Source organism: Carassius gibelio, chromosome A9 (genome assembly GCF_023724105.1).
Source record: "Carassius gibelio isolate Cgi1373 ecotype wild population from Czech Republic chromosome A9, carGib1.2-hapl.c, whole genome shotgun sequence".
Lineage (NCBI taxonomy): Eukaryota > Metazoa > Chordata > Actinopteri > Cypriniformes > Cyprinidae > Carassius > Carassius gibelio.
This window is the reverse complement of record NC_068379.1, coordinates 14,872,284-14,884,028: the sequence shown is the minus strand read 5'-3', so window position 1 is coordinate 14,884,028 and position 11,745 is coordinate 14,872,284. Positions and strand designations below refer to the sequence as shown.

The following is an 11,745-nucleotide window of genomic DNA, read 5'->3' as shown; positions in this document are numbered from 1 at the left end:
AACATGAATTGTATAAGCCACACATTTAATCAACATCAGAATTTTCTGCTAAAATGCAAATGAATGAGAACACATTCATTTTATGTGCTACGATTATTGGGAAACTTTTTATACCTTTTGTATACCCTTTAAATGCATCGTAATGATGAAATAAGCAAAATGCCATTAGAATAGTTTTAGATGGAGTACAGCATATCATAACTTCTTGTTTATCATGGAATAAAGAAGACATTCAGGAGAATGTCCAATTACAAGTACCAATTACAATGTACAAATGTTATACAGCAGGGTGCTACATAAGATTAAAGTCGTGGTGATGAACTTCACATATGAGTAATAAGTAAAATGGAAAATTCAACATAAGCTAGATTCATCACCTTCACAAACAATAACACAGCACAAAAACGTGTGATGGTCAAAATTCGGAGTGAGTATATCATGCTATACTTTATGTTACTAAATGTTGATTTAACACTTCAATTATCACAATGAAATTAACTGTAATTCTGTGAGACTTTCACATTGCATGGTAGTGACAAAAAAAGTAAAGAACAAAGTACTTCTGGATTAATGTAAAAATATAGTGTATATCTATATAGAAACAAAAAATAAATAAAAATGGTATAGGCATCGCAAGGACAAAGACATTGGTACTGGAACTTAAGGGCAGCTAATGTCAAAATACAACTGTCTCCAACAGTTGCTTTCTTTCTTTCTGCTTTCTTTCATGCCTTGTATATTTAAAATTCTCAGCATACATGCTCCACTCTCAACAACAGTAAATTACATTTTAACTATGGATGGAATGTCTTTATCAAACCAAAGCATCAACAAAGTCAGCCTAAAGACTAAGCAATTTCCTTATGTAAAAATTCTAGATAGAAGATTGCCCAGATAACTGCCTGATGAATATGTTTGGTATGAACTAGTCCTTAGGTTGGATAAATGTTCTTAGAAGAGTTCAGATCCCTCTTTTGACAACAGAAACAAACAAAATTCATCTGTTAAAATTTTGAAACAATAAAGGTGCATTTGCAAAAGTGTGGCAAATATGAACGCCCATTCCAGGGGTGCAGCAGAAATACACAAGTTATTCAAGGCACAGGCAACCTGCACTATCTTATAACAAGTGCTCACATTGGAAGTGCAATCTAAAACTGTAAAGGGACTCTCCACCGGGCCGGTCAAGATCGAATATCTTCTCTTGGCCAACATGCCTATGAACATCCGCTTTATCTGAAAGTGTACCAACCAGTGAGAATTTTTCTCCATCCTGTCCACTCTGGCAAATTTCATTGTAACACATAGTCAGGGGGAATGTTTTTGACTGGGCTACCCATTTGGTTTACACTTGAGATTTCTTCTTCTTCCACATCATCTTCTGTCTTATCATCCTGTTCATCACATCTGCTTAGTGAAGAGGAAATACTTTCTGGCTGTTCTTGACTTCTAGTCTGGCCATGGTCCTCCTAGAAACATCCTTGTCCTTGCAGGAAGAGCAAAGCATTGGTTGCTTCCACTAGTGCCTCTTGTTCATCATACATTTCACAGGCACTTGCTTCTTTCATACTTGGCGACAGTGGTGCTGAAGTGAAAATGGAAGGAGCATAGTCTGAGGATCTAGGATTTTTCACTCGTTTTCCTGTAAACACAACAAGAATACATTTATTTCTTAGTTATAATGCAAACTGTATCAACAATGTCTATGATTTTTACAATCTGACTCCCAAAATGGGTAGAGTAGGCGCCGCGAGTGTGTCGTCATTTGACTGGCCGTCATCGGTTGGCTGCAGTCACTGCTGTGGTGATGTCATCTCACCGCGCCGCGCTCGCTGATTAACAGGCGTCGTGAACAGCGATTCATCGCTTGCTTTCTAACAATATTGTACTACAATGGCTGTGGAATCAAGGGTCACCCAAGAGGAAATCAAAAAAGAGCCAGAAAAGCCAGTGGACAGAGAGAAGGTTTTTTTTTTTTTACTTTTGCTCCCCAATATTCAAGCAACAAACGAAGCGTCTTTGCATGCTAAGCTAATTTGCAAATCGAACTAGTGTTACAAATTTAAGTATTCAGAGTCTTAAACGCAAATTATAAGATAATTTATATGTCTATTTGAAATATAGTATATAATAAATATATCAAAAACTTGAAGTATAGAACATCTGAAACTCAGATAAAGAACGCATACAGCAAACACATTTCACCTCATCTGCACTATCAATAATGAAGACGCACATATTTATCGCCGTCTGTTGGATGTGTTTCGAGGGAGACTGTTATTAAACTCTGCGTGTTTCCACAGACATGCCCTCTTCTTCTCCGAGTGTTCACCACTAACAACGGAAGGCATCATCGCATGGACGAGTTCGCTCGGGGGAATGTACCTTCTAGCGAGCTTCAGATTTACACCTGGTAGGTTTAAACTTTGAATTTAATAAAACTGAAGTAAACCGTATGATCCTGAATTGTATCTCGATTGGTTACAGGATGGACGCTACTTTGAAGGAACTGACAAGCCTAGTGAAGGAAGTGTATCCCGAAGCTCGAAAGAAAGGAACACATTTTGGGTTTGCAATAGTTTACCCAGACCCTAAGCGACAGATGTACAGGTAATGTATACATAAGTTTTTTTTTGTTCAATGTGGTCAGCTTATATTTGGTAAGGAGAATAACCTGTCTGGTTTTGTTGTAGGGTTAAGGAGATTGGCAATACTGTTTCGGGACGTAAAGGTGCAGATGACGCCATGACGCTTCAGTCTCAGCGCTTTCAGATCGGAGATTACCTTGACATCGCCATCACTCCGCCTAACCGTGCACCACCTCTCCAAGGACGCATGAGACCCTACTGAAACAAGACCGCATGCATTTAAACAAACGTGGAGAATATCTGGAAACCTGCCTTCCTGTAGAGTTCAGTTCAAACCCTAAATTAGGTTTGATTAGCTGATTCAAGTGTTCAAGTCAGAACTAAACTCTGTAGGAAGGTCGATCTCCAGCTGCAGGATGAGGCATATCTTGAGGATTGGAAGTTTGATAGATTCTTTTTCATATATTTTGTGTTCTTCATGGGGTTTTATACCAGGTCTACCTTTTTAATTTTAGTCCTGTTTCCATGATTCCCATAAAATGTTGAATAAATCTTTTTTTTTTTTTTTTTCAGTATCTTGTCATGTGTAAACATTCATAAACAGAAGAAACCAGTCATTTTATGAAAATTAACGGTTTATTTTTATGTTAACGGTTTATTTTTCATAGATATTAGATAAGCTGCAACAGAATGACCAACATTTTTTTATATTATGGAGACAAATGTTTGGCTTTTCAGAATTTCAATCATCTTGCCTGTAGTGCAAACTGTTCTTGAAATGTAGTGTCCCTAAAAAATGTGGCATTAGTGCAGCAGCTGTTATTTTATATTTATCAAATATGAAAATGTCATTTTGTATTCCATACCTGGATAATTGTATAATTTCTTAAAATAGTCAAAATTTTTTAAACTTATTTCAATGTAGTCAATACCATTTGCTTAACCGTCAATGACAGGTTTTTTGTTTTAGTCTCTTTATAAAGTATTATTTCTAGATTGTTTAAATCTTACTTAAAAGTGTTTGCATTTACAAACTAATTTATGTCAGTCGAATCACTTTATTACTACAATCTTCTGTTCTCTTGGTTGCACTTTTTGAAATCCAGGTTTCACGGTCTGCAGCAGAGATCCAGAAGTAAGTCTTTAAGACTTGCACTGAAAAAATACATTATCATTTTTTGCTTTTACAGAATGAATGTCTAATTTGCAATATTGCCATTTAAACATTACAAGATAGTGACTTACTTTAAAAATATCCTGAGTGTCTGAACTTCTATCAGGCATCTCTGGTGTGCATGGCTCTGTAAGGAACTCCACTCTGACTTTTAGAGTTGCAAAATACCAATCCTGGTTGAAACCATTTTCATGCATTGGGACAGGGGTCTGATTCAGGTCTAACATGATCTGCCCCCATCTTCTTCCCAGAAGCATCATCAGATGCATTTTTCTATTCAGAGTGAAAGGAAGGGCAAACAATTGCATCTCAATAAAGGAAACTAGACACCATTTTATTTATAATGTTTGGCATCAAAACTAGGGTATGCTACCATTTTAAAGATTGAAGAATATATTATTACTTACAAAAGCAAGAGAACTCCCAAAAAGGGACTGCCAGTTTGGCATCTCGGGTATGGACTCATACTCATAAAGCATTTTTGCCATTTCTGGAGCATCAAATGGAGGAACTCTGTTTGTGTTTGAGAGATCTGTTAGGTGAAAGCTGTCCTCCTGTGATGCCCTGTGTCTATCGTTTTCTTCCTGCCTGTCATCCGTTGAAACAGTAATCGCAGTGAATGAGTGAAACCATTATACTATTTTACTGGTATTATATGTGATTATGATTTCATGTATTACTAGTTAAGTCTCTTGTGGTAGTCTACATTAGTAACTTAAGCATTGATTAAAGGAGCACATCCCAGCTTTTTTAATAGCTTGCTGACAAAAGGTGTTTCAAATGCAGGGAGCTCTGGAGTAGAAGGGCAGTTATTAGGGTGAAGAGGAGAATCAAGATCATTCTTTCCTTTCAGTAATGGAGAGGATGTGATGCTGTGTTTCTCAATCTTAAATCCTGGGGTGCAAAATGCAGGAGGCTCTGGGGATTCCAGACTCTCTGAAATATTTCAACACAAACACGCAAATCAAAAAGGGGAAACCTGAAAATAAAAAAGCGAGCATGCATCTTTTGTAACATTGTTAACACACAAATGTAACTGCACATTCAGGATTACAGGGACTAAGTGTAATAGTGTCAGAATAAATTATTAAAAACTCTTCTTAATATCAAAAAAACAACAGCCAATATTATTTACCATTGTCAAGACCTTTGTTAGGCACAGACAAAGCAGGGAAAGCATGAGAGGGTTTCTAACCATTCTCTGTTCTTTCACTGGTAAAGACACAACACACATTATGCACTAAATATACAAACATTACAGTTTACAATTTTTATCAATAAGATAAAATAAAAAAAATCCTAATCAGTAAGGATGCATTAAACTGACCAGAAGTGAGAGTAAAAATTGTAAGTATAGTTCTTTAAAATTTTGGATTCATCAAAGAGTCCTAAAAAAAGATTGTTTGTTTCCACAAAAACATTAAGCTGCAAAACTGTTTTCAACACTGATGAGAAACGTTTCTTGAGTACCAAAATCAGCATATTAGAATAATTTCTGAGAAATCATGTGGCACTGGAGACTAGAACAATGCCTGCTAAACCATAGCAGGAAAAAAAAATTCAAAATATTACTGTTTTCACTGTATCTTTGCTCAAATAAATGCAGCCTTGATGAGTGCAAAAGACTTTTCCGTGCAGAGAAATCAAGTTAATAAGTTTAAAATATTTTAATTTCACTTTCAAAAATAAGTGCAAAATGTGAGTAGTAAAGTCTCTTGCTCCTAAAAATGTAATTTTAACCATGCTATTTTGTGTAAGCTGCATTAAATTTATCTTATTAAACTGAATGCTTGTGATGTGATATTCACACCCAAATATAGTACGCAGCATTGCTGGACTTTTGTGTTTGTTTGTTTTTTGTTGAACAAATCCATGGTAAAGTCATTGTTCCAGCACATGGTATACTCAGAGATACCAAAGTCCCTCTAGTAGTAGAGTCAGAGCATTCTCGTCCATACAGGTGCTGGTCATATAAATAGAATTTCATCCAAAAGTTGATTTATATCATTAATTCCATTCAAAAAGTGAAACTTGTATATTATATTCATTCATTACACACAGACTGATATATTTCAAATTTTTTATTTCTTTTCATTTTGATGACTTTAACTGACAACTAAAGAAAATCTAAAATTCAGTATCTCAGAAACTTGTATTGAACACACCTGGTGCCGCGATCTAATCAGCTAATTTACTCAAAACATCTGCAAAGCCCTTAAAGTTTCCGCAGTTAGTGATGGTTTGTGGTGCCATGTCATCTGCTGGTGTTGGTCCACTGTGTTTTCTGAGGTCCAAGGTCAACGCAGCCGTATACCAGGAAGTTTTAGAGCACTTCATGCTTCCTGCTGCTGACCAAATCAGAGCAACCTGGGCTCTCATAACACCTGAGCAGAGCCACAGACTGATCGACTCCATGCCACGCCACATTGCTGCAGTAATTCAGCCAAAAGTATTTGGGACTTTCCTTAGTTGTCAGTTATAATCATCAAAATTAAAAGTAATAAACATTTCAAATATATCAGTCTGTGTGTAATGAATGAATATAATATAAAACTTTCACTTTTTGAATGGAATTAGTGAAATACCTTCATGTTTATTACCTTGTATCTACCATTAATCTACCATTCAACTCTATAATAGTGAGTGAATAATAAAAAAAAAAAAACATTTCCATTGAAATAAACATGAATCAATGCAAAGGCTAAACTTATATCAAACTAAAACGTAAATTTAATCATCAGTTAAAGATAATATATTAAGCCAAGCAGAAGCAGCACCAGGATGTAAACATTCTCAGAAGTAATAAATATTTACCTGTAATTCCCTGTCTTGTATTTCGTGGTAACCATACTTCTCATATTGTTTCTTCAGCCTGTCAAACCAGGTATTAGGACTGTTTTTTAGTGTAAAATAGATGCCGACAAACCCCCCCACACCCCCGCCAACAGTTAAACAGTTGCCCACAGAAAAAGACAGTTCCCGCACCTATGCATCATAAACAATCAGGTCTAACTGTTTTGGACTGTCCAGCTAATATGGAAAGTGTACATTAACAAATATAACAATAAGCACGTTCTTGAGCACATTCAGTTCAGCATAAAATTGCATAATACCTTAACAAAGATATTGTGGTTTATTAGATTTAGGCAGCGACATATAAATCTCTCTTAACTCTCCTTTCAAATTTTGTGGCACATCTGGTTTTGTATATATATATATATATATATATATATATATATATATATATATATAAAGTATATATATATATATATACTTTACAAATGATGACAGTATAAAAATATAAAAAAGATTAAGTACAAAAAAAAAATCGGAACTTCAATTAGGAAATGCTTGCGATCTGCAAGCACATCAAACATGATGGAAATTATGGAATTTGTTGGGAATTTGTTTTATGTGTCACCAGATTGCATTCCTGTCCTGCTCAAATACAACATATAAGAGCTATTATGATTCTCCAAAAACAAAAACTTTATTCATAAACTTATTTCAGTCAACACACTCTATTACTACAGAGTATGTGCAAAATAATTACAAAAAAAAATGTAATTACAATAATAGATTTTTGTGTACTTAATATTATTTGACCAGTGACCTAATGGAAGAACAAAGGACAATTTAGTTGATCCTAGACTTCAAGGCTACTGCCCCTACATTAGCACAATAGTCATGACAGGATATCTCCATGTTCTGTATGCTTCGTTTAGTTTCTGGACACTTCATTTCTCAGTGGTGCAGATTTCTTTTAATTTATGTTTCCCATTCCTTCCGGTATTAACTAAATTAACCGAATGTTTCCATCCATTTTTAAAAGTTAAATGACAAATAGTTTAAAAAAAAGTTTAAAAAGATAAACAGAGTTCAAATTAAAGGACTGAACATTAAAAACTCATCAAATTGAATCATGTTCTTAAAAAATATTTATTATTTAATGTTTTATATGTCTGAGAGAGTAGAGAAAGTGTTTAAGTATCCTTAAACTTGGCCAATAAGTTTGTCAGTTAGAATGTACAGTATGGAACTAATTTTCAACATATATGACTCAAACTTTCTATTTGAAGGCCTACAGAGAATGTGAATGAACTCATTTCTGAATGTGTGTTTCATGGACAGCTGAAGCACTGCTATCAAACTCCTATCACTGTTGATTAATAGGCTTTATTTAAACATGGTCAAATAAATAAAGTGGAAACTTTTTTGTTTTAAGAGAAGAAAAAACACAAAAACGCAATCTTCACAAATTGTTTTCAGAAGAAAAAAATAAGAACAAATTTTCCTGTGTATTCAGGAATATTTTATTAACATCCTTTTAAAATATGACTTTGCAAACATTTTTTAAACAGAGCTAAAATACATTCTTTGGATATTTTTTTAAAACCCCCCAATTTTTTTTTAATGTAAAATATGGTTAGGGGTTTCTAGGCCCCGACATAATTTGTAGATCCTCTGTGCTGATTTTTGGGAATGATCCACTGTCTTTTGTGACATATTTAAAGTAAAAATTAGCTTAGCTTACTACATTAGTAGTTGAAAAAAAATTGCCTAAATTTATCAATTTATTTTCTGTTTTTAATCATAGAACCTACTGACCTACTGTACAACGAGGACCTGGTCAGATGCCCTCTACAGGAAAATGAAGGCCACCAGTGGGTGCTGTTCTGGATACTTCAGAGGAAGATGTACAGAGGCAGATCTTCGGGGTGCAGACAAGCAGATACCTACTCGAGGAGCAAGCGGCAGAGATCCTAAAAGCATGACATTGAGATGAGGTTATGCTGAGCTGTGACCTGTGCGTCCTCCTGTGTGCATTTGGAAAGTAGTATAGCAGCGGAGGCCAGGAGGGGAGGAGCTTGAGAAGGTGGCCTACAAACAGTCTAAAATCAGTATTCTCAGAGGAATCCCATTCCAATGTGGTTGCCAAGTCAGACTGTATTGGCTTTTACAAAGCCCATTTTCTGACAGGTTGTTGTACGCTGTAGAACAAGAGGATACTTAAGGATACATCCACCACCTGGAACAGAATATTCCAAAACCACTTTTGGAAATCTATGCCAATAAAAAGGAAGATCCAAGTAAAGCAAAGCTGGCAAATCTGGCAAAGCGCAAGCTGAGGAAGCTGCAGAAGGGGCTTGATGAAGGTGTAGCCATCTACCAATTAAAAAAGAGATGCAAAATAGAGACACTTTAAGATCTTGCATCCTTAATTATCCTTATTGGGTAGTAGCGTGTTGTATATATATATATATATATATATATATATATATATATATATATATATATATATATATATATATATATATATATATATATATATATATATATATAAGAAAAGATTTACCTAACATAATATACACTACTATTCAAAAGTTTGGGGTCAGTTACATTTCTTTTTATATAAATGTATACTTTAATTATTCAAAGATGGTAGTAAATACATTTATAATGTAACAAAACATCTCTCTTTCAAATAAATGCTGTTCCCTTGAACCTTCTGTTAAGAATCAAATATATGACAAATATATGCTTCCACTAAAAGTGTTAAAATCAACTAAAAGTTGTGCTCCAAAATCGTGTCATTGATAGAAACTAAAACTTACTTTCTCAACATAACAGAATGTCTTTATCCAGTTGAAATGTCTCCAGGTCCCTTCTGATGTCTGGATAGTCCTTCAGAACAGAATGAAAGGAGTCCACCGACAAGGAAAAAAGCTGACAGATAGTCAGAGCTTGTACTGTGGCCAAATGCCTTCCTCTTGTTAAGAGACATGACTCTGGAGAAGAGAAGGAGAGTCATTATTTATAAGGGATAGTTCACCCAAAAATGAATCTATCCTATAATTATTCTTCAAAATATTTTCTTTTGTGTTCGACAGAAGAAACAAACTCAAACAGGATTGAAACAACCTGAGGCTGAGTAAATGATGGCTGAATTTTTAGCTGAACAATCCCTTTTACACAGCTTACTAATAAATTATTTAAAGACATGAGTATTACAAACAACACAGACTCCATATAGTCCAAACAGACATTGCATTGACAAAGCAACGTGACTCGAGTCAAACCTCCAAAGTAGTGTCCATCACACAGTTCCCTATGGAAAAACTCTTTCTCCACAAGGACCTGCCCGTGCTCGATGAAGAACATGCGGTCACCAGGAGCGTTCTGGCGGATGATGATGTCACCCTCCTGATAGACCTCATACTGCAGCTCCAGGAGAATGGCATTGACGAAGTTTATATCACAGTTCCGGAAAAAGGGAGCTTTTCTCACATGGACCGAGCACATGGTCTTCAGAATTTCCTAACAAATCCATTCGAACGATCATTAAACTATAAAAACATTAAAAGCATGATCAAAACATCTTTAAAATGACCACTATCTCGCAGTTCCAAAAGTGAGCAGTACCTCTCTGAGAGATGAAGACACCCACTTCAGGACATCTTTCTCATCATACCATTTCCCTTCATAACGAGCCTGAAAGTAGTTGCTGATGTGCATACGAAGGGTTTTGGGAAGCTTCATGAAAGTCATGTAATCTTCCAGATGATTCATCTATGTGAAAACAAGCACAAAACAGAACAAAAAAGAGAAAATGTGAATGGCATCCCCAATAGCAATCTAACATGTTGCTTAGCAGTATATTTGTTTTCCTCGCACCTTGTTCTGGTATGCTCTTGCTGGTATGTCCACATCAGTCATCATTGCAGCAGTGTTGGCGACCATCACCGTGTACATGATGGCTCCAGACACAATGCTAGTCATGACTATCCACAGCTCAACCTCATCTGAAAAAAACAAACAAAACCCATTAGGTGTTAAAAGAAGATTTCAGTTGTGGCATAAAATGAACATTTTGCTAAATCAGCTGATCAAAAGTATACTCCTTGCTTGTGGGTGTGTCAGAGGAACCGTATGATATTGCAGTCATATGAGAGAGGGCCCGAAAGACTCCAAAAGAGTACTTCTCTCCCACTGTGGCATTCTGACAAATTACACAACACAAAGTGTTGACATTAATACTTTATTTGTAAACATTAAAACCATAAAATAAATTGCACACGCTCTGCAAAACACTCTCAGAAAAAAAAGGTACAAAAGTTGTCAACAGGGTGCTTAATTTTTGTAAAGGTACACTCTTACTTTTTACTTACCCATAAAGTGTGCATATTGGTACCTTAAAGATACATATTAGTCCCTAAAGTTTACATATTAGTACCTATTTGGTACATATAAGAACATTTTGAAAGGATACTACACCAGTGACAGCTTTTGTACCCTTTTTCTGATTCTTAATCGCAGCATTGTAGCTCAGTTAATAATAATAGCAGTGAAAATGACCTCAGAGGACTTGAGTACTGTTATTTCTGTAATATTGTTATAGTGTTCATAGAATAATATACACGATTTCAGACTACTTTCTAGAGCATATCTAGAAAAGATATATTAAAAAGGTTCATGAGTGTATAAAATATGATTCATTTCCATGACATTTCCAGGCCTTGCAAGAACATTTTTCTAATTCAGTGATATTCCCATTAGTGTGGGAATGCTGTTTATGTGAATATGCTGCTCAGACACTTACCATTAGATTCTCTCTTCTAACCCAGCAGTCTGAGGGAAACTCCTCAAGCATGGGCACAAAATACTGAATACAGCCATTCCAGTGGCACAGCAGGAAAATCATCATAAATAATGACAAGATTCTCAGGAACACCCTCACCACCTCCAAGTTGGCATTTGAAACCTATATGATTAGAGCAATCAAAAGCATTATTCAAAAAGAAAAAAAAAAACATTTTCTGAATGATGACTTATAAAACATGATATTCAGTGTTGTCTCATGAAGATAAGGTCAGTTTCACATGTTCAGGCAGTTCATTACTTACTCTCTCCACCTCATTGAAAAACCTAACAAGCCTTGACACACGCAGCAGGCGGACAAGACTGAGGATTCTCACAAACATC

At 35.4% G+C, this 11,745-nt stretch overlaps 1 protein-coding gene across 1 annotated transcript; it reads left to right on the top strand.

The window, feature by feature from the left end:
- Positions 1–1,762: 1,762 nt before the first annotated feature.
- Positions 1,763–3,158, top strand: LOC128019706 (histone deacetylase complex subunit SAP18). Its single transcript, XM_052605848.1, has 4 exons — positions 1,763–1,965; positions 2,304–2,413; positions 2,488–2,610; positions 2,694–3,158. The coding sequence occupies exons 1-4, from the start codon at positions 1,894–1,896 to the stop codon at positions 2,848–2,850; spliced, it is 462 nt and encodes a 153-aa protein (XP_052461808.1). The 5' UTR covers positions 1,763–1,893; the 3' UTR covers positions 2,851–3,158.
- The last annotated feature ends 8,587 nt before the right edge of the window (positions 3,159–11,745 follow it).